Source organism: Mus musculus, chromosome 11 (genome assembly GCF_000001635.26).
Source record: "Mus musculus strain C57BL/6J chromosome 11, GRCm38.p6 C57BL/6J".
NCBI classification, from domain to species: domain Eukaryota; kingdom Metazoa; phylum Chordata; class Mammalia; order Rodentia; family Muridae; genus Mus; species Mus musculus.
The window spans coordinates 113,842,577-113,865,996 of record NC_000077.6 but is presented as its reverse complement, the minus strand read 5'-3'; the positions used below and the strand labels follow the sequence as shown (position 1 = coordinate 113,865,996).

General features: G+C 48.6%; 1 protein-coding gene across 4 annotated transcripts in view; it reads left to right on the top strand.

Moving 5' to 3' along the window:
- Sdk2 (sidekick cell adhesion molecule 2) overlaps window positions 1–23,420 on the top strand; it is a 290,656-nt gene that overhangs the window by 201,033 nt on the left and 66,203 nt on the right. For all 4 annotated transcript variants that reach the window (XM_006533253.4, XM_006533255.3, XM_006533254.4 and 1 more), the window contains 8 exons: window positions 6,007–6,183; window positions 8,165–8,301; window positions 9,224–9,371; window positions 11,587–11,727; window positions 14,114–14,295; window positions 14,986–15,101; window positions 22,878–23,073; window positions 23,230–23,328. In XM_006533253.4, coding sequence (XP_006533316.1) covers window positions 6,007–6,183; window positions 8,165–8,301; window positions 9,224–9,371; window positions 11,587–11,727; window positions 14,114–14,295; window positions 14,986–15,101; window positions 22,878–23,073; window positions 23,230–23,328 — 1,196 coding nt within the window. The remainder of the gene's footprint in view (window positions 1–6,006; window positions 6,184–8,164; window positions 8,302–9,223; window positions 9,372–11,586; window positions 11,728–14,113; window positions 14,296–14,985; window positions 15,102–22,877; window positions 23,074–23,229; window positions 23,329–23,420) is intronic.

The window sequence follows — 23,420 nt, the reverse complement described above, 5'->3', positions numbered from 1 at the left end:
TTGTGCTCTCCGGAGAGCTCCAGAGGCTGGGAGTCAGCATAACTGCTCCTTCAGAAGATTCCAGCATGTTGCTGTCTAGCTAATGAGTAGTAACACTGTCCCACAATTGCCACAGAGGCCAAGAGGCCACGAGGGGCGGGCACTCCTGCCTCCAGCAGACATGGCCTCCCTAAGCCTCACAGTGGTGTCCTGGGGCGCCACCTGGTGGTCACTAGACAGAGGACAGTCTGCCAATCAGTATAATAGAGTTCTGAGGAACCAGGATTGCAGGACTCCAGGCCTGCCCAGGCTGAGAAACGCTTCATGAAGTGTTCAACATTGACCTTTGGGGCGTTGTAACATGCCAGCAGGGACAAACATGAGCCCTGAAATCACACAGAGGTAGTCAGAATGTTGGCAGACTGACTTCAGGATCCTGGCTTTATCAGATTTTTCTCTAAAAGAAAAAAAAAAAAATTAATAGAGCAATTGTGAAAGTGCCCTCAGAGAGAAGCCATCCCCTGAGTCACAGTCTCGATGACATACTAGTGTCCTTTCTCTAGTTCTCAACTATGTTCTGCTAGTTGAAAAACTCCCAAATAGCCACTATGTTATGTCAGCAGCTGTTTCCATTGCTTGTGTGTATGCGTGCATTTGTGTGCCTGCATGTACATATGTATACATGTATGTGCATATGTGCATGCATGTGTGTATGTGCATATGTGTGTACAGGTGTGTGCATGTGTGTGTACATGTGTGTGTGTGCGTGTGTGTGTGTGTGTGTGTGTGTGTGTGTGTGTGTGCACACGCACAGGCAAGAGGCAGACATCAAGTATCTCTTCTCTATCAATCACCAAGAGTCTCTCACTGAACCTGGAGCTCACAGATTTGCCCAAGGCCAGCCCTTTGTCTCTGCTCCCAGCCTGCACTCCTTGGGCAGTGGCAGCCCCTGCTGCCATCTGCAGCCTCAAGATTACATAGGGGTAGGGGACACAATGCTCAGTATTTTTAAAGCCGCCCAGTGGTTCTGATATTCTCCCAGAAACAGGATATTCTAACTACAAAGTACAACGGGGTCCCCTGAGCAGACTAGAAAGGGAGAAGCCAACGGCTCACATTTAAGTATTGGACGCTCAAATCCCAAGCAATGTGCTGTCAAGACAAAGCCAGGCCCCAGGGGTGAGGCCCAGACAGCTGCAGGCTGCCCGCCATTCTCAAAGAATCTATTTGGTATCTGGATCCAAATCTAGACAGGACACGAACAATCCACTTTGAGACATTATTAATATTAATAAATACTTTTTATACTTTTACCATGTAATGAATTTATTACATTGCAAGAGGAAAATTCAGATCAAGAAAAAAAAGACTAGCAGAAAAACCCATGTACAGTTAACCATTCCCCTTAATTTGACACCATCAGTAATGATATTTGAGTTCCATTAAAGAAGCCAGACACACTCTAGTCTCTAATCCTTTTCCCTTGCGGACCTACTGTGCCCCCTGTGCCATGTCAATAAATATGTTTGCATCAACTCAATTACTGGATTGCTTAGAGTCCACTGTCTGAGGGAAACAGTTTACCAGTTCACAGTGACTGCATTCTTTTCATTATTATTTCTAAATTTTTGCTAATATGAGAAATCTCATTACAAGTATCCTGGTAATCAAATTCTGTACACATCTCTGATTTGCTAAAGATTGGCTGATGTTATCTGGAGCCAAAAGGGTTCCTGAAAATAATGCCAAGAATGTGATATGGGTAGAGGGGTGTGTGTGTATGTGTGTGCGTGCTCTCACGCGCGCACGCCTGGCTTTTTTAGATAGGCTCTTATTATGTAGCCCAAGGTGGGTTGAAACTTGTAGCCACTCTCCTGCCCCAGCTTCCCAAGTGATAACATTACAGACATGAGCCACCAAGTCTGGCTACGTATATATTTTTGTTTACTTTTGAAAGAAACCACTCAAGCCAGGAATGATAGCACACACCTTTAATCCCAGCACTCAGGAGGCAGACGCAAACAGATCTCTGTGAGTCTGGAGCCAGCCTGAACTACATAGCAAGTTCCAGGCCATCCAGAGCTACATACTGAGACCCTGTCAAGAAAAGGGGGGTGGGGAGGGAAGCAAACACCCAAGTGTCTTTCAGAGGCATGGTACACATCTTGGAAGAGGGGATATTGCCCTGGCAGGCACTGAGTGATGTTGGACATTCTATTAGTTGTGGTATAGTTCTTGTTGCTGTTCTGAAGTAGTTTGTTTGTGTGTGTGTGTGTGTGTGTGTGTGTGTGTGTGTGTGTGTGTGTGTGTGTGTGTGTGTTTGTTTGTTTTTAATTATGTGCATCTGAGGCTAGGGCAAGGGTTATGCGCCTGTAAGTGCAGTACCCATGGAGTCCACCAGAGGGCGTCAGATCCTTTGAAGCCAGAGTTGCAGGCAATTGTGAGCTTCCTGTCTTGCTTGGTGCTAGATCCCGAGCTCCAGCCTTCTGCAATAGCAGAATATGCTCTAGAATAGAGTCCTTCCATCCTATCCGCTGCGCTAATCTGCATTTCTCTGTGGCCTAGGAGGCAAACATCTCATTTCTGTTTCCCTCTGCATGTGCCTACATTGGGGAGGTATCCGACAAGGACTTCAGCCCGGTTTTTAATCAGGCTGTTTGTTTTCTTAGGGTTGAGTTTTAAGAAGTCTCTGTATATTTTGGATAACAGCGCCTTATCAGATATTTGTCATGCAAACATCTTCTTCCGGCCCGTGGCTTCTCTTTTTATTCTCTTGGAAGTATCTGTGGAAGAGTAGAAAATTTTAATTTTGACAAAGTCTGTCTTATCCACGCCTCTCCAACAGGGATCAGGCCTTCAGTGTGGTATCTGGAGTCAGCACTGAAGGCCAGGCCTTCTAGATTTCCCACTACCTCCTGGCAGCTGGGGGATTCTGCACTGTGCCTTTAGGTTTGTAACCAACTTTGAAATAAAGATTTGTAACTACAACTATGCCTGGAGCAATGATGTCCAGTGGCTTCAGAATCATTGTTGAGAGGACCATCTCTTGGTTTTTATGCTCATGGTGGTGGTGGTGGTGATGATGATGATAATGATGAGGAGGATGGTGATGCTGATGATGCTGATGATGCTGATAATGCTGAATGCTAGGAGGGACTTTTTTGTTTTGTTTTGTTTTGCTTTGCTTTGTTTTATTGTGTGGGCTTGCACACACGTGGAAGTCAGAGGACAACCCCGGAGGAATCAGTCCTCTCTTTCCAGCACGTGGGTCCTTGAGTCATCTGCTGGCCAGCAAGCACCTTTTACCCGCCGAGCCATCTCACCAGCTCTGGTTTTGTGTCATTGAGTCACTGTAGAAACCTGGTTTCATAACGCAGAGGTCAACAAACCGTTTCTATAGAGGGCCAGGAGAAGATGGCTTGGGCTTTGAGAGCCACGTGACCTTTGGCATCGCTGCTCAACTGTATCTGTAGACAGCACATCCACAAATGGTCATGTCCATGTTACAGCAGAACTTTACAGAGGGGCTGGAGACGAGGCTCAGTGGCTGCCGCTCTTCCAGAGGACACGAGTTGATTCCCTGCACCCATGTGGCAACTCACGACTCTAACTCCAGTCCTAGAGAAATCCGTGCCCTCTTCTATCCTCGCCAAACACAAGACACACACTCATGCACGCACGCAGTATACATACATATCATGCAAGCCCACACTCAGACACACAAAATAAAGATAACAAGTCTTGAATTTTAAACAGTTTAGGTATGCAAGCATGTAATGGGCCAACATCCCCTGACCCCACCGTGGAATATACCACATTCTGGAATTGCTCTATATTCTGCTAACCTAGTCTTCCACCCCTTGTATTTCTAATTAGAATCAAGTACCTATTAATTACACTTGAGTTCAGTAACAAATGTTTCCCAGGCAGGGACATATGCTCCCTGAAGCATCACGTCCTGAAGCAAAGAGTGTCTGCTTGCCGTGGGTATTTCTTAAGCCGCAGTAACTCTCTGCAAATAGATCTGCGTTTAGGGAAAGCCTGCTCATTCCCTGAACGCTAGCGAGGCTGATTCTTCTCTAGGTAACGAGATGAATGGAAAGTGACTGGTATTGTCCACTCCTAAATCTATATTAAAAGCCTTTAAAATTAACTTGGCAGTTTCGCCGCTGATAATTTGTCTTTGAAGAAGCGGAGCGTAGGTAAACATTCTTCAGTGCGGGCATTCATCACGTTACTAACTACAATAGCAGATGAAAAGGAGGTGCGTCCAACACCAGCCGTCAGTGCAGTGACAGAGGACTATGGCGGAACACCCTGCATCTGATTTCATTTTAATGTGTTGTATGGGAATATCGCGTGAAAAAGAATATAAGATAATTGGATTTAAAAAAGACAGTTTTTAAAACAGGATATATAGAAATATGGGTGAACAGATAGACGGATGGACTTGCCGGTAGGTAGAGTCTTAGATGGGTGAATGGATGGATGATGGGTAGATAGAAGGATGGATGGATGGATGGATGGATGGATGAATGGATGGATGGGGGTAGATTAATGGATGGATGGATGGATGGACAGATAATGGATGGATGGACAGAGACTGATAGATAAATGGATGTGGGTAGATGGATGGATGTGGATGAATGGACAGATAGACTGATGTTTAAATGAATGTGGGTGGATGGATGGACAGATGGACAGATGGATGTGGATGGGTGGATGGGAATAGATAGATGGAAAGCTGCATAGACAGGTGGTAAGTAGCTAGGTGGCTGAAAGGACAGATTGATCGCAGAAATCATTGCTATAAATATTCTTCAATAAAAAACATCCATGGCTAACTCTTACTGGCCATCTATCCTATTTGACACTCCCCTAAGCCTTTTATATCGCCTTTACAATCCCTACAATCCATACAGCCTTATGAAGTAAACGGGTTCCACACGTTACAAATGGCAAATGGAGTCAAAGAGGGTTAAACAAACCTACCCAAGATCAGGTCGGAAGCTGCTGGTGTCAGGGACAGCCTTTAGCCTGAGCTTCCTACCGCTGGACACAGTATGGCTGCAGACCACCAGGGAAGAATCTAGAACGTTCCTGTGTAATCAGTCTCTCCCAGGACTGAGAACATTTTTCCTTCCCGTTGTCCTTTCCTTCCACCCCCATTGTTCGTCTTGCAGTAGCTCATATTGCTTCTATTGACTTTTCTATTCAAACTCGGGGTTAAAATATCCCAGACGTACTCTTGTTGCCAATCTTCCATTCTCTAAGTCCAGGTAACTTGGGGACCCTGAGGTTGACCCACTACTGTCCCCCGGTGTCATCTTGTCCTTCTGAGAACTATAGCCCACCTTCCCTGGAGGGCACGAGGGCACTATACACCTCACCTCCATGGAGGCAGCCCTTGGGACATGCCCGTGACAATGATAATGGCTGTGTTTTCTCCCTAACAACTCCGGAGGAGGTCTAGTGTACTGTCATGAGCCAGCGTGTGTGTCATTTCTCAAGACTCCTTTCGTTCCGACTGGCCGAAGCTAAAGTGATTTTTTTTTCCTTTTTGGACACTAAAGTCAATTTGTCACCGTGATGCATCGATCTAACGATTCCCCTCATAGACTTAATTCCAAAATGTGGTCTGCTCGGGAAGTTTGATTCCTTCGCCCAGCTGTAATCTTTTAGCATCTTCGGGGGAATCCCTTCGGCTGGCACTTTCCCAGTGGCTGTTTTGTGGTGGCCTCTGGCCAAAAGTAACAACATTTTGACCCAGATCTGAACCCAAAGTGAAATGACCAGTAATGGCCTGCTGCTTGAATGCTCCCAGACCCAGCACCTGCCTCGGGAGTGGTGGACCTCCACGCTCTTTCCAGGGAACATCTTCCTCCCCTGCCCTGCTCCCTGCCCACGAGCCCAGTCCCAGAGGCTATGCATGTAACAGCCTCCCACCTGCCTTTGGCACACGCCCCCCAGGTGGAGGCTTGGGTGTGGCCCACCCTGGAAACTTTCTGACCTCCTCCCCCTCCATAGGTACGTGTGGGAGAAGGATGGGGCCACCCTGGCCGTGGAGACTAATCCTCGGATCCGCCTGGACAGAAATGGCTCCCTACACATCTCGCAGACGTGGTCAGGGGACATTGGCACGTATACCTGCCGGGTGCTCTCGGCTGGTGGCAATGACTCTCGCAACGCCCACCTGCGAGTCAGGTAAGGGCAGAGGAGACATGGGTAATGGCAGCGACGGGGTATTCAGATCCGACCAGCTCCTTTTGGTCATGGCAGAAAACCGCGTATGGCTAGGACCACCCAAGTACCCTAAGACACCTCCTGAACACCCTTCTAGGCCTGCTCCCACAGCTCAGGGACACCTCTGCCAGGAGCAGAAGTCTTCATAGGCCTTAGATGGGGCTCTAGGTCCAGAGAGAAGAATTGGCAGGCATAAACATCTACTCACTCCAGACAAGGCACCAAGATGCCAAAGTTGAGCTTGGTGGACCAATGAGCTTATCTGCCTGACTCAGGAGTGTGGTTAACCCCGAGGCGGCTGCATCACCAAAATATCCCCACTCCAACATGGATGGTAACTTCCCCGTACTTGCCAAAATGGAGTTCCATCTTGGAACAAGATTACACGCCTCCCCTGGGAAGGAAGGGCAGGAAGGGATTAGCGGGGATCTCAGGTGAGGGTCCAGCGACCACCCTCTCCTACGAGGGAACATGGACAGACAATCATTTGTTTATTCGTTTTATTGTTTGAGAATATCATGCATGCCTATGATGCATCTTGATCAAGTCCACCCCCATCCTTCCCCTCCTATCCCCCCCCCCGTACCTCACGACCTTTCCCTCTCCACCTCATGGTTGTTGTTCGCAAACCTGCTGAGTCCGCTTAGTGGTGGCCCTATGGCATGGGTATGGGACTGTCTACTGGAGCATGGGGGCTTCTTATCTTTCCAGCTGTAGGTGGGACTCAAGCCTTCCCCCTTCCATTGTGGGATTTAGGCTGATTTGATCTTATATAACATCTTGATCTTATTTCCATGATGATCTGATGACGATGGACATTTATACCTGAGCCCGTCACAGTCTCTGCCTCTCTGCACACTGGCCAGCCATGGGTCTCTGTAGTTGTCACCACTTACCGCAAGGGACATCTTCTCTAGTGAGGACTGAAGGATGCCCGAATCCAGAGGTATAAGGATAAAGACTAAGGAGGCTGTTAATTCCTGTGTCTACTTAGGACAGGAATAGTGTTAGATTCTCACACACACACACACACACACCCATGACCACGGGTTTTAGGCCCATGTTATGAGTTCCATCTTGTGATACAGACCTTGAATCCAAGCAGAAAGTGGCTCTGGTCACTTAACATAACATCCCATAGCATCTGTGCCACTGTTACACCAGTGAGTGGGTGTGTCTTGCCAGGCTAGCTGTTCTTGCAGCTTGCAGGAGTCTCAGCTAGGTAAGAACACTGACTCCTTTTCTTCCCGGTTGCATACGTTGAACCTTCCAGAGATGTAAAAGCAAGCAAGTAGGGATGAAGCTTCAGGTTGGTACCAGTTTGATGACGCCATATGGTCTCTTCAGCAGTAAGGTCTTACCATCAAGTTCTGGAACGTAAGCAAGAGAAAGGGCAACAGCCTATGACAGAGAGAAGCTATGGGACCCCACTGACAATCAACCTGGAAAAAGATACCCCATACATGCCACTGGGCTTTTTTATTGGATAGCCTATAAAATTATAGGCTGGTATCTAGGAGAGGCATTGTGCTCCTATTAGAGATTAACTCCATTTAAATGCCTTTTATATATGTAGAGTTGTATATTTTAAGAAACGTCTACAATAGTAGCTTTCCACGTGGTAATCTTGTTAAAGGTCCTCTGCGGGTTATCATAGCTGCTTAGACAAGGATGGTAATGGCTGCTGGGCAGCAAATGTCTGTAATCTAAGGACAGGATTTGGAAGGTGGAAGAAGGCAGATCAGAAGTTCACGGTCATTCTCTACTACATAGCAAATTGAAGACCAGTTTAGCATGAAGGACAGAGTTCCATAAGACACGCCCAGTACACAGCGTCATGGAAACAGAAGACTCTCTGAGCATGCAGCTCGGCCGTCACCTGATGGCAGAGCATGGCACTCGGGGACTTGGGGTGGCCCCTCCACACACATCTCTCCTCCAGGCAGCTCCCCCATGCCCCTGAGCACCCTGTGGCAACCCTCAGCACCGTGGAGAGACGCGCCATCAACCTGACCTGGGCCAAACCCTTCGACGGCAACAGCCCTCTGATGCGCTACGTCTTGGAGATGTCAGAAAACAGTAAGGTTCCCCCAACTGTCACCTTCCCATGTCTCCACACAGCCTGAGCAAAAATGGGGTGTGATCTGTGAGGTCACCTTGTGAGTCAGCTAGCCCTACCACACACTTCTTGAACCTCTGGGCAGAGCAGATCTTCTCCCTGAGAAGCCGTGGTTTTCTTGTGTGTAAGGGGGCAAGGGGTTACATCTAGGACCATGCATGCCAACAGCCTACCAAAACAGCTGATAGGCTGTTATGACTCTCCAACAAGACTTTCTCGGGGGAGCCTGGTGTGTCCGTGTAGCCTGTAGTCCCAGCTTTCGGGAAACAGAGGCGGGACAATCAAAGTTCAAAGGTTGGCTTTGAACGATGTAGGTGAGGGGCTTGTGTAAGACCTGACAAGCAGTGGCCTCAAAGACTGTTGTTCTTACAAGTGCCCCACTGTGAATGTCAACTCAGTGACGCCCTCGCTGTGGCTTTTCCAGAATTGAGGCAGCTCAGTTCCCATGAACCTCTGCTTCCCCTCCACTTCCTCCCAGCTCCCTCCAACCCCTGGATCCCATGGGCTAGTGGGACCCAGAGAAGCTGACATGGTGACCTATGCTGCCCCAAGTTATAGAGACGTTCACTCCCCTTCCCACCCAAAGGAGAGGGATGGGGGTGAAGGGTAGACTCCATCACATCGCTGGCCGGCAAGATGGCTCAGCTGGTAAAAGCTTGCTGCCAAGCCTGATGACCTAAGTCCAGTCTTTGGGAGCCACAGGGAGCAAATCAATGCCCTCAAGTTGTCCTCTGACCTCCATATAACACATGGCACATGCATGCCCATAGATGCACACATATGTGCACAAAAGGAAATAAACTTTGAAAATTATTTTTTAAAAGAGGAACATATCCCCCTCCACACAGTGTGCCCCTCTACCCTAATTCTGTGTGTCTGCAGATGCTCCCTGGACCATACTCCTGGCCAGCGTGGACCCAGAAGCTACCTCAGTGATGGTCAAGGGACTGGTTCCTGCTCGATCCTACCAGTTCCGCCTGTGCGCTGTCAATGATGTGGGCAAAGGACAGTTCAGTAAGGACACAGAAAGGTAAGGGGAGCAGGTGTCCCCCTGAGTGCCTCCAAACCACGATGACACATGGGGCAAGCCAGAGGGCGGGTCTGGCTCAGCTTCTCTCAGTCTTCCACTCTGTAGAATGGGGGGATGATGTGCTTAAAGGAAAAGGCAGCATCCTGTGGGTGCAGCATGGTCCACAACAGACTTGAACAAGCTTGGGTCGTTCCTATGACCGCAAGCTGGGCAAGTTCGAAGATCTCCCGGATTCTGCCCAGTCCCGTGAGCTTCTATCATGGTTCAAAGGAAACAGGAAGTTCCAGGGGGAAGAGGGACTCCCCAGTGTCCATGTCAGATTCCAAACGGACGCCAGAGCCCGTGGGTGTCCTCCCAGTGCTCTCACAAGGTGACAGACACCAAGGACAACTAGGCAATCCACATAAGAGCGCCTCACGATGAACACACTTCCGTGGAAGCTGGACCCGGCTTGGCTTACCCTGTGTGAGAAGAAGCCACCCCTACCGGGAGAGCAGCTATCATTTAGGAAGTCAGAGTGGCTGTGGCACAGCATAAGCGCCAAGCTGTGCCGTTGGCTCTGCAAAAGATGTCGTCCAAGCTGGACTAATTGGCGTGGGCCTGTAATCTTAGTGTCTGTGGGGCTGAAGAAGAATCATGGATTCCAGCTCAGCCTGGGCCAAGCCATCTAGGATACAGAGGAAGACCCTGTCTCAAAGACAGCAACAAGTGTGTCTTGGGGAATGGCTCAGCGGGGAACGTGCTTGGTGGACAGGTGGGAGGACCTGAGCTCTGGCTCTTAGCCAATTCGGATAAGCTGGCCACGGTGGCACCCGCCTGTGATCCTGACGCTGAGAAGGCAGAGCTGGGCAGATCTCTCGCCAGCCAGTCTAACTAAAGCAGCAAACTACCAGGCGTGGTGATGCACGCCTTTAATCCCCGCAACTTGACAGGCAGGGTCAGGCGATCTCTGAGTTCAAAGCTAGCCCTGTCTACAGAGTGAGTTCCAAGACAGCCAGGCCTACACAGAGAAACCCTGTCTCAAGCAAGCAAGCAAGCAAGCAAGCAAGCAACAAAACAAAGTGAGCCTGTTGAGATGGCTCAGCAGGTGAAGTCGTCCACCTCCAAGCCTGATGGCCAATCCCCAGCGCCCACACGGTGGTAGGAGAGCACTGCTTCCTGTATGTTGTCCTCTGACCTCCACATGTGCACTGTGGCATGTGCGCGCACACACACACACACGCCCACATAATAAGCACTACTTATTGAGCATATACAATATTGCAGGCTGGGTTCAGCCCCCAGGAGGTGCACTGAACAAACAGGAGCTCAGCCCCTGGAAAATATCAGAATCACAGCAGGGACCCTCAAAGTCCCAGGAGACCCTGCCCGCTCCTGCTGTGCAGGCGGCTGCTCTGGGCACCAATCTGTCCTCGTTCGGAATCTCAGCACCCATACTCCTGAGTCACCACGGGAAAGGTTAAACCACCCGCACTTTAAAAAGCTAAGAGCAGACGGGACTGTTTGGGAGGCTATCCATCAGAGAGCAAAAACATAAAAATAAATAAATAAATAAATAAAATAATAATAAAGTAAACAAAAAAGGGAAAGGCATCCATCAAAAATAATTAACTTTTGTGTTTAATGGATAAGTGTCAACGGTGTGAAAAATACACTTGGGCGTTCCCCAGCCGTGCCAGGGAAAGGAAGGTGGTGCTTAGCCTCAGAAGATGTCTGGGGCTGGGGCTGGGGCTCCTTCCCCCAACCCATGGCCACCCACCTATCCTGGGGCTCTGCTCACCCAGCATGGGGATCTAGATAAGACCTGCCACCAAAGCCTGTGGGAAATGACTGATACTCCTAGTCCTAAAACTATTAAGACAAGCACAGTATCAGCATGTGCCTGCATTCCTACACTCAGGGGGCTGAAGGAAGAGGGTTACAAGTTCAAGGCCACCCTGGGATGAAATGCAAGACCCTGGCCCATAATAATAATAATAATAATAATAATAATAGTTATTATTATTATTATTATTATTATTCACAAAAGGAAAGCAGCTCAGAGACATGAAATGAGCTGCCCAGAAACACAGCGCAAGGGTGCAGAGTTACAGGGGACAGTACGCAATATGGTTAGCCCTTTGTCATTTTATTATAGCCCTTTGTCATTTTATTATACACCTTTGTAGATGGGGTAGAGAAAGATGCAATCAACGATTGCTGGTTTCTGCTCTAGGGTGTCCCTTCCTGAGGAGCCCCCCACGGCCCCTCCGCAGAACGTCATCGCCAGCGGCCGGACCAACCAATCCATCATGATCCAATGGCAACCACCTCCCGAGAGCCACCAGAATGGGATCCTCAAGGGCTACATCATCAGGTACAGGGCCATTCTAGGACCATCAGGGCTTCCTACCCTGAGGGGGGAGGGGCTTAGAGAACAGTACAGACTCAAGGTCCATCCTTGCCGACATAAAGACCAGGTGATGAGAAATGCCCACACTGCGACAAGAAGGGCTACGGTAAAATGGCCAAAGAAGAACGGACAACACCAATAGCCTTGAAAATGAGTAGGACCAGCCCAGCAAGGGCACAGTTTAATCCCCGCAGGCTGCATGGAAGCCAGGGCTGCTGCAGGCCAGGGCTGCCGCAGGCCAGAGCTGCTGTGGGAGCAGGCAGGAAGCAAGAGGTGACTAGACTGCAACAGCCCACCTCCCTCACAACCCCGGAATGTCCTGCTGCAAGCCTGACGTGTCTAAATGAAGGTGTGTCTAGCCCATGGACTAGGGCTAGCAATGAATGGGTCTCAACACAGAAATGCACAAACTTATTTAGAGCATTCAAAGGGTTTGTTTGGGTTTTTTGGTTTTTTTTTTTCTGTTTCGGTTTGGTTTTTTGCGATTTCTCTTTGCAATTCAATTGTACAATTCTCAACATGAACTTTGCATATGACAGTGTCACTTCACAGTATCCAAAAATCGGACCAAGCACAAGTAGAAAAACCAACAGGGCAAGAACCCGCTGAAAGGAGAAAGTTGTTTCTCTGGTTCTTGCTGAAAACAAAGGCCAGTTCTGGGAGCTGACGAACTAAAATACTCCCAAATACAAACAGCTCAGTGGGCAGGGATGAGTTCAATTCCCAGGGACCCACATGGTAGAGGGAGAAACCAGTTCCTACAGATTTTCCTCTGATCTCTACAAGTGCACCATCGCATAGGCATATCCACCACACAGATAAAAATAAAATTTTTAAAAATGCTTCTCAGAGGCTGAAGAGATGATTCAAAGGTTAAGCATGCTTCGGCTTGCTGGTTGTTCATCCAAAGGACCCGGGGTTCAGTTCCCAGCACCCTCAACCGCAGTTCATACCATCTATAGCACCAGTTCCAGGGGATCTAATATCCACTCTTAGCCTCCCTAGGCCCCAAGCACACACATGGTACACAGACATATATGCGGGCAAAACATTCATGCACATCATGTTTTAATAATGTTTTAATTATCTTGGGATTTTGTAGTCAGTGGAAACGCCCATCTGTATTCTGAATTTGGCTGGTTGCAAAACGCTTCTTCAAGTCTGTGCCTCTTCCACGCACACCAAGATTCCTGGGTGCTACCACACCCCACAGTTGGAAGAGCCCATGGCTCCGACTATCCCATGATCACTCGATTTTTCTGTGGTTTTGGGAGCTTATCCCTAAAAGTTCTCAGAGTGTGGTCCCCAACCCAACAGGGTCAGTGCTACCTGAATGCCAGTGAGAGACCCTGATTGTCAAGTCTGTTCCCAAGACCTCCAAAGTGGATAGTCTAGCAGTCTGTGTTTTAACCAGCCTCTGGGTTATTCCGATTCATGCTAAGGTCTAGCACATACCAGCTCTGGGGGGCTTTGGAAATGTGTAGAAACACTTTGGGGGCTCTGATTCTGCAACTGTTAGAGCCTAAAGCAGGTAAGCATCATGCTTCTCCCTGGGCCTAGTTTACCATCCATGCAGAGCACCCCACGTTTGCTTGCCGGCATCCCTTCCTTTGTCATGGTTGGTTTGCACCAGAAAGTAGATATGGGGACGTCAGGAGCCTTCAGGGTTCTCAGTCCCCCTCAGCAAAGGAGCCACTGTACCAAGGAGAGAAAGAAAATCAGCTAAATTTAGGGGGTGCTTTCCTGGTTCATAACCTCCAAAAGCTGACACCTGTGTCACCTTCCCTAGGGACCCTCAGCCTCTGTGGTTGGCAGTCTCATCTGTGTCTTCCAAACCCATCAAAAAGAATGGTCCAGGGGGCTAGGAATGGCTGTGGCTCCATTGATTAGAATGTTCGCCTAGCACGCATAAGTCCTGAGTTTGATCCCTAGCCTCATATAGATTGGGTGTGGCGATGCAGCTCTGTAGTCTCAGCACTTGGGAGGTAGAAGAAGGGGTATTAGGAGTTCAAGGTTATCCTCAGCGACATAGTTTGAGATGGGGCACCCTGGGCTATACTCCCTAGACCTGCACTAATCAGCGAAGTAGAGAGGAGTCAACTGTCATGATTCAGAACAATTAAAACTACAACAAAGTCAAATTCATCCCTCATTTGCACAAAAGCCATTGTCACATGGCCAGCAGCATGTGCTCTAGTGGTGACCCTATTAGGCAGCCCAGATGGGTGTATCAGTGGAGTGATGGAGCGTTCCCAGAGCATACAACGTTTTAGCAGACAGGGCTGCTCTGGGCAGTTTGCCAAGCACAAGTCTGTAGGCTGATTCAACTCACTTTCGCCTCTTCCTTCAGATACTGCCTGGCAGGGCTACCTGTTGGGTACCAATTTAAGAACATCACAGATGCTGACGTCAACAACCTGTTGCTGGAGGACCTCATCATATGGACCAATTACGAGATCGAGGTGGCTGCCTACAACAGCGCCGGGCTGGGTGTCTACAGCAGCAAAGTCACCGAGTGGACGCTGCAGGGAGGTGGGTGGAGACAGGGGCCATGGAAGACCAGGTGCGTCCTTTTCTGCAGGCCCCTAGGTCTGTTGGGCCACAATGCCCTCTGGGTAATCCACATGTTCAGTTATGAGCACCCCAGCCCACATTGCTGGTTTCACCTGGGCCTTCGTAATGGCGCTTAGGTGACATCTCCACCTTACACCTGGCTCCCATGGAGCAGATGGCTGAGGGGAGGAGGAGAGAGTGGTTAGGAGTCATGTGGAAAGAGGTGTAGGAACCTTCTATGGTATTTTGACATTAACTGGGTAACAAGACAGCTTGGGAGGTGGATCAGACAATTTTTTTAAAAGAAGATTCTTTTATTTATTTTATTTGAGTACACTGTTGCTATCTTCAGACACAGCAGAAGAGAGCATTGGATCTCATTACAGATGGTTGTGAGCAACCATGTGGTTGCTGGGAATTGAACTCAGGACCTCTGGAAGAGCAGTCAGTGCTCTTAACCACTGAGCCATCTCTCCAGCCCAGATCAGACAAATTTAATGAACTTGAGTTAATCCAGAGAGTGGGAGAGGAAGGGGGCCCTTGGGTTTGACAAGCATTGCCTTTAGAGTCTGCCTGTGTCCTCTACCACACTGAACCAGACGAACAGGTACAGAGGTTGGGGTGGGGGGGAAACCCCTCAGCTACAACCAGTTTCTCTATTTCCTCTAGTTCCCACGGTGCCCCCGGGCAATGTGCATGCAGAAGCCACAAATTCTACAACCATCCGATTCACCTGGAATGCCCCAAGCCCGCAGTTCATCAACGGCATCAACCAGGGCTACAAGGTAGATGAGGGTCTCTTCTCTCCTTGAAAGGAAGCCAGGAGGAGCTCAGGGTGTTAGGGCTGAGGGGTGGGGTGGGGGGCTCCAGGGAAGAGCAGTAAAATCACTGTGGGCTTCTGAAACCAGACTCCAGCAGACAGAGGTCACAGATAAAAGCAGGGGACACCCCGCCCCCAGTGACTTTCAAGGTTACATAGAAGATTCTGGGAGAGCACACTGTGCCCCAGCTGTCACCAGAAAGAGGCTGTCCTCAGCAACTCCAGCCACAAACAAGGCGTGGACTCCTGGCCATTGAGGTAGTCCATCAAAACAATGCCCCAGTCACTCACTCCTTACCTCTATGGTATGACTGTCACATGCCACTGGCTGTACTTGACCCCAAACACAGTGAGGGTAAAGCCTCGGGATTAGGACAGAGTTGAACTACAAACCCCAGCTTGCCTCTTGTCGACTAATGTCTTAGATTAGAGTGTGGATGTCACTCTCTCTCCTTATATGTTCATGAGTATCTGTGGTCTCATCCCCTCTTCTTGCAAAAGTGCCAGTCACACTGGGCTAGGGCCTGTCCCTGATGACATCACTCAACTTTAAGCAGCACTTTAAGGGCCCAAGTTCCAAACACTCTGGGAGTCCAGCTTAAAACTTCGGCACATGAGTTCAGTACAGACACGGTCTAGCCAATGACTAATAGAAGCGTCTGAGCTGTAGCCATACGAATGCTGGCTGGGTTGTCTGGCCAGTTTAACTGCTGGGCATCAGGACTTCTCAGTCCTCCTGTCCTGCATCCCAGGCCTGGGGTCCCCTACTCCTCCCACAAGGAGGCCTGCTGTCCTCTGAGAGAACTGAAGACACACCAGGTAGCATAGGCCAACGCCATGTTTGGAAGCTTCTGACCTCAGCAGGAGGTAGGTAGACAGATGTCACAGGGTCATTTCCAGGTGTGAAAAAAAAAAAAGAAGCAGAGGATTTAAGGGGCTGGAAAGCCAGGAGAAAGGAGAGAAAATTACAAACTCTGGGGTTTAGCTCAGGGTCCAGTGATAGCAAGGTGACAACTGCCATATCCCTGAGTCCTCTGCCCCGAGGCTGCACATGTACCACAAGGACAAGCGTCTGCACCGTTACGACTTGGTAGCTTGGGAGGCTGGAGAGGAAAGGAGTGAGATTATTTTGCAAAAAGAATCTTCTACTTGTGTTAGAAGCAACCTAGAGACCAGAGCTGGAGCCACTGGGCCACAGCACTTTCAATCCCACGAAGGCAGAGAGCACGGGCCAAAAAGAATCTTCCTGGGATAGGGGCTGTAGCCCAAGCTTGCAGTTGCTGACTGGCTGGAAAAAAAGCTGCTAATTGGGACTCGGGGGAGGGAAGGAGGTCTGCATGGCCATGGAACACAGAGGCCGAGCTGGGAACAATTAGCTTCTGGCTGCCAAGCCTAAGCACAAGTTTTATTCTACATGTGGGAGGGACGAGCTACAAGCTTCTAAGATGAAAAGCCCTCCAAGGGCTGAAAGGCCACCAAGTGGCCAGGACAACTAGGGCAATAGCCTGCGGTGACCCAGAACAAGAAGATACCGCAGAAGCCCCCCAACCCTGCTTCATCCCAACTTTCTCCTGTACTCAGGAGCTGTGTAGATGGGCCAGTGACCGTCAGCTGCCTGATATTTTGAGCATACAACAAACTCATGGGGCAGCAATAGCGTATTGTCACACTAATGGGGGCTTACCCAATACCAGGCAACCAGCTACATCCTCTGCTCATTCTCTCGTGCAAGTGCCTGTGAACTTCTGATCCTCCTGCCTCCACTTTCCAGGTCCTAGGTTTATAACATCTAGTCTATGTAGTCCTGGGGATTGAACCCAGGGCTTCAGGCACACCAGGCGAGCACTCTACCAACTGAGCTATACTCTCATCCCTGTGTTTTATTGTAAACTGATACCTTCAGCTTGTTTTCGGTTTTGTTTTGAAGTACAAGTGAATCAAAGTTGAGGTCTTTTCTCTTCGCTTCGTTAGCCTTCAGAATAGGGGGATGCAATGGTTGTCCCATCTGTACATGTGATCAGATAGAATATCCTTTAAGTTGTTAGAATGTTCGGACATCTACACAAGTTGGGGGGAAGACTCAAATGTCCACCTTACACCCATCTCCAGCTTCAACGTGACCAAGTGGCAGTCTCCTCCTCCTCCTGGCAGTCTCCACCTCCTCCGAGCTCCTCCCAGCCCTTAGCCCATCCTGAGCAACTTGCCGAAGTGAATCTCAGGCAGTTCATCACACCGTCTGTAAATGTCCTTGTAGAGAAAGAGTCTCTACAAGCTCTCTCTATTAAAAACAACCATACCTAAAAATGTCAACCATCCCATCATTATGCGTCCTGCCAGCCTTTGGATTTCTTTGATTGCCTCCCAACCACTTCCTGCGACTGACTGATTTATGTGTTCTTAGATCTAGATGAAGGCCGTGGGTTAAAGTCTCCACTGATCTTAGAGTCTCCCCATCCCATTCTCTCTCTCTCTCTCTCTCTCTCTCTCTCTCTCTCTCTCTCTCTCTCTCTCTCCCCTTCCTCCCTCCTTCCTCTCTCTCTCTCCTCTCTCTCTCTCCCTTCTCTCTCTCTCTCCCCCTGTCTCTCTCTCTCTCTCTCTCTCTCTCTCTCTCTCTCTCCCTCCCTTCCCTTCCTCTCTCTCTCCTCATGATTTATTTGGTGAAGAAACTTAGTCATTCATCCCATGCATTTTCCACAGCCCTGAATTTTGCTGATTGCCTCCCTACGGGGTCATTTAACTCGATCCTCTGAGTACTATATCTGCACACAATTGGAATGTAGAGCCAGTGGCCAACTGGATTCAAGTTTGTTTGATTACCTTTTCTGCAGGGAGGTGGGGGTCCCTCGGTGATGCTGTGTGTTGACATCCGAAGGTGCAAAGTTTGATTGTCTCTTTAACTGTGAACCTGGTGGCCGTGAACAGCCCTTTGTAGGGGTTGTGATTTTTTAATAGGAGTTACAAACTGAGGGTGGAAATTTTATTCTTGATTAGCTAAAATGCCTTCAGGAAGGAAGAAATGAGGTGGGAAAAGAGGGAGGGATGGAGAGAGGGAGAGAGGGGGAAGAAAGGAGGATGGGAGGAAGAAGGGAGGGGGGGAGGGAGGGGGAGGGAGGGAAGGAAGCCAAGAGACAGGAAGGAAAATGATATTTTCCTTTGTCTGTTTTCTACTATCTGAACTCTGGGTTTATTAGGAAAAAGATTTAAAACTCTTTTCCATAGCTTCTCAATTCTTAGCATCATAAGTAGCTCCCTAGCATCTAAGGTGACAGCTAAGTTTGGGTTGGAGATGTCTTTGGCTCCATTTTGCTTTTAGCAATGTCGTTATGAACTTAAGGATCTCTAAATACATCTGCTGTGCTCCATTCCGCTGTTGTTATTAGCCCTATTATTGACAGATGATCACTGGTCCCTTCAAGTTGGCGCCTGTGTCTTTTCCAGCATGGTCCTAAGGCGGCTCCAATGGCTGCCTGGCTGGCTGGGATGACAAGACACTTCAAGCTATATAAATGTATATAACATTTACATACAAAGTCCGCCAGGGTTGGTGGTGTAGGCCTGAAATCCCAGCCATGCGGAAGGGTAAGGCAGAAAATCCACAGGGTCCAGGACTGCCTGAGCTACAGCGTGAGTTCAACGCTGCCCCGGTTGGCTTTCTGTTGCTGTGAAAAAGACCATGACCAGAACCAACTCTGGGAGGAAGGGCTTGATCCTAACCCATCATAGAAGCAAGCAAGGGCTGGAACTTAGAAGAAGCAGAGACCTGGAAAGGTGCTGCCTGCTGGCTTTGCTCTTTGTGGCTTTCTCAGCCTGCTTTCTTATACAACCAGGAACAGCAGCCCAGGGGTGGTGCTACCCACAGTGAGCTGGAGTTAGCTCCCCGCACACACACACACACACACACACACACACACACACACACACACACACACACACATCAGTGATCAAGAAAATGCTCCCACTGATTGGCCTACAGACCAATCTGACAGAGGCATTGTCTCAATTGAGGTTTCTTCTTTCCAGATGACGAGTCTGGATGATGATGATGTGTCAAGTAACCAAAAAAAAAAAAAAAAAGCCAAAACAAAACAAACAAACAAACAAACAAACAAACAAAAATAGGACAAGGCCAAACAGAGGAATTCAGTGAGACCCTGTCTCAAAAAAAAAACTAAAAAGAGAGAGCTGGGGTAGAGTCTAGTGTTGAGGTGACTGCCTGGCACATGTGAGTCCCTGGGTTCAAATCCCAGCCCAGGGTAGGGAAAAAGAAGCTCTTCGTTGTACCTAGGGTCAGACATTTTCCCAAGGAACTCCAGATCTCTTGAGATAGAGAGAGTAGATACCATGATGTGGTTACCAGGAATGTCTCTTGCTCCAAAGATAGTATTGTTTCTAGACTCTGAATGGACAGGAAGAAGGAGAATCTCTTAAATACAGTGCACATTGATGGGGTTGGCCGTATGACTTAGTGTTTGCCTAGCAGGCAGAAAGCCCTGTCTTCTGTCTCACAATAGCACACAAGTCAGGCATGATAACACCTGTAATCCTGGCAATAAGCAGTGCAGGTAGTAGGGATGCCAGACGTTCAAGGTCATTCGTGGCCACGCAGCAAGTTCAAGGACAGCCTGGGTTGCATGAAACTCTCTAAAAAGTTTGTTTTTTGTTTTTTGTTTTGTTTTTTAACGTATCCTGATGGTTCCCATTCAACATCAAGATTGCAGGTTTTCTCATAAGCCCAATTGGTCTCTTGTTTGTATCTTTTTTTTTTTTTTTGTCCACAGTAAAAATCTAGTTCTTGCACAACTTCCTCGGTGCCAACAGTCTCATCCCACAGACACACAACAGCTTCAGGACCATAGCGGGAGTGTAATGCTACTGACCGACAGCCTCAAATTATCGGCATCTTTTGTGGTTGTTGAGATGTAACCCACAGGAGACACACTTCACACCGCTCTGCTATGATGTCTTTTGAATAGTTTCCCTCACTGTAATTTGTCTACAGCTCAATATCCTATTAGGTTCATTGACTTCACGTTGTTTTTTGATTTTTAGGGATTGATTTTTTTAATTTAATTTTATCCTATAATTATGTACAATATTTACATGGTTTCAAAGTCAAATCAACAAAACAAATTTTTAAGAAAGTCAGCCTTGATCTGGGGAGATGATTGACTCGCCATGCAAGGCCATAACCTGAGTTTACAACCCATGTGACAAGCCGGACACAGTCACCATTCACATCCCTAATCTCAGCAGAGCCCTACCAGGACGAGGGAGGCAGAGCAAAGGGAACCACCAGGAGCTGGCAAGCCAGCCAGCCCGGCATAGGCAAACAGTGAACAACAGGAGACACTGTCGCCAGCAGTGAAAGCAAGAGGAGACACCCAAGGTTATCCTCCGAACTCCACCCGTACACCGTAGCACACCCAAGCCCACACTCACACATGTACACATACGCATCATATACACAGCAAAGAAGGAAGGAGGGAGGGAGGGAGGAAGGGAAGGAGGGATGGAAGAGAGGGAGGGAGGAAGGGAAGGAAGGAAGAGAGGAAGGAAGGAAGGAAGGAAGGAAGGAAGGAAGGAAGGGAAGGGAAGGGAAGGAAGGAAGGAAGGAAGGGAAGGGAAGGGAAGGAAGGAAGGAAGGAAGGAAGGAAGGAAAGGAAGGAAGGAAGGAAGGAAGGAAGGAAGGAAGGAAGGAAGGAAGGAAGGAAGGAAGGAAGGCAGGCAGGCAGGCAGGCAGGCAGGCAGGCAGGCAGGCAAGCAGGCAGGCAGGCTTGACCCTGCACCATAAATTCATCAATGTATTAATTGATGAGAGAGCATTTATTAATAAATCACCTGTCAATGATTGGACCCACCAGCCAGAGACAGAACCTTCAACATCTTGTGAGCCTTTGGGCAGGAAGGTGGGTACTTTATATCCAAACCATAACACTGAGAAATCTGGGGAACTTTGTGACCCTTCAGCTTCACCCCGAGGATGTGTGTTGTTCATAGCAGTCTTGGGATGCTATGACCCTGAGGCCATTTTGGTCTCAGTTGTGAAGCTGGAGAGAGAAGCCAATATGGCTTGTTCTCAGAATCACACTAGCCTTGCCTTATGCATGGCTTCATGGGTCATTTTTGTGTGTGTGTGTGGGTAAGACCCAGTGATACTATTTTAAGATATCTGTAAAGGAACTCTTTTTTCCTTTATTTTATTTAAAATGGTAGTGATTGTAATTAGCTTAAGACCAATAAAATAATATTTACCCAAATTTTACACTTGCTGGGGAACATACCACACAATTAATTCCAACAGCATAATTAATTCAAATTTACATTAATTAAATTAAATTAAAACATTAAACTCATTTCTCCATCTACTCCAAGGAAGTTGGGCAATTTAATTGCTATGAAACAAGATAACTAAAATAAAGAGGATATTTAACATACTTATTAAATGCCACTTAGTGTTTCTGATTAGTATTTTTAGGGTCTAATTAGTGTCTAATTAACTTGCTATGGGCTATCTTTTCACAATACCAATTAAATTTCAAAACATCCTTTATAAACATCCGGCCCTGAAAAGGAAAAGATTAAGCATTGTTACGGGCATGAGTTAATCAGGAGACATTGGCGTGGTATTGTTTTATATCTATAAATACCCGTGCTTATTAAAACTCTTCAAGTGTAGCTTTTCACCATTAATTGCTATTTAATCAACTTCAAATAAATGAGGAACTCTCTGGGACCAGCTGCCATTGTTGGAGACAGATGAAGGGCCCAGAGAACAAGAGCTGGGGGTAAGAGGGCAGGAGAGGAGGAGGGGCTAGCTCGGGATGAGGAAAAGAGGCAGGCAAGCTATCAAAGGATGGAGAGAAAGTACAAAGGGAGAGGGGAAAGAAAGCGTGGGGTCCAGGTGGGGTCTCTTGCCATCACCCTCCTCTGAGTGAGATGTAAGATTGACTACCTGACCTGGTATAGATGGAGGACAATAGCCATTGGCATGGCTGCGGCATCCGACCTTGGAGAACTCACGGAAAGACTAGCCAGTAGGAAAACAGAAGCGGCACTTCCAAATCTCCGCTTCTCCTAGCTGTGTGATGTAGTAGAAGGGACTTGGCCTTTCTGAGCCTCCGTTTCCTTGTCTATGCACTAAAGCGGTGGCTTCGTGGATATGAGACCTGTGGGCACCCAGGGCTACAGACTTAGAAAAGCCCCGCTTAGGTACACTGCTCTGCTGTCTCTTGGAAGGATTTTTTTTTTTTTTAAAGACAGGATTTCTCTGTGTAGCCCTGGCTGTCCTGGAACTCACTCTGTAGATCAGGCTGGCCTCAAACTCAGAAATCCTCCTGCCTCTGCCTCTGCCTCCCAAGTGCTGGGATTAAAGGCGTGCTCCACCACTGCCTGGTGGAAGGAATTTTTTTAACTAAAGGGCCTGTTTCTGGTTCTGTGCCCAGACCTCAGATTGTAATAATGGTTCCTGTAAAATGCCTCCCTTGTAAGGTAGCTGGGAGAATGGGGTGACAGGGCCCTGTGGGAAGCATCCCATACTGTGTCTTACCTGGAGTCAGAGGCTCAAGACACCCAGAGCATCAGAATGTACATGGGAGTGACCTAGATACAGCAGCCTCAGTGTTACCTGGCTTGTCTCTCTAGTCCCTGGGCTGGAGAACCACTGAACCAGTGTCCGTCCATTGGCCTGACCTGTTGTAGAGAGCTTCATTTTTCCCAAAACATCCTTCTGGTTTCTCCTCAGCTGATTGCCTGGGAGCCAGCCCAAGAAGAGGAGGTTACCATGGTGACCGCCAGACCCAACTTTCAAGACAGCATCCATGTGGGCTTCGTGTCCGGCCTGAAAAAATTCACAGAGTACTTTACCTCGGTCCTCTGCTTCACCACACCGGGAGACGGGCCTCGGAGCAGCCCCCAGCTGGTGCGCACACACGAGGACGGTAGGTGCCTTTACCCCCAGCTCCACACCCACCCACCCCCAACCCAGACCCTTAGGGAGTCTCGGGCTATCCTGGAGCACAGCGGCCATCCTGCATAGAGTGGCCATGCTCTGACGCTAATGGGCACTGGTGGGTGGGGGACCCTTTTGGGAACAGTACCTGGACCCGTGGGACACCTGAGCTTCAATGACATCCTGGACACCTCGCTGAAGGTCAGCTGGCAGGAGCCAGGCGAGAAGAACGGCATCCTGACAGGTAGGCATGACGATGCTCCTGAGCCCGAGGGTAGGACAGTAGGAGACTGGGATTAACGGCTAGCCTCTCCCCTGCCAGCTCCTACCCAGGCC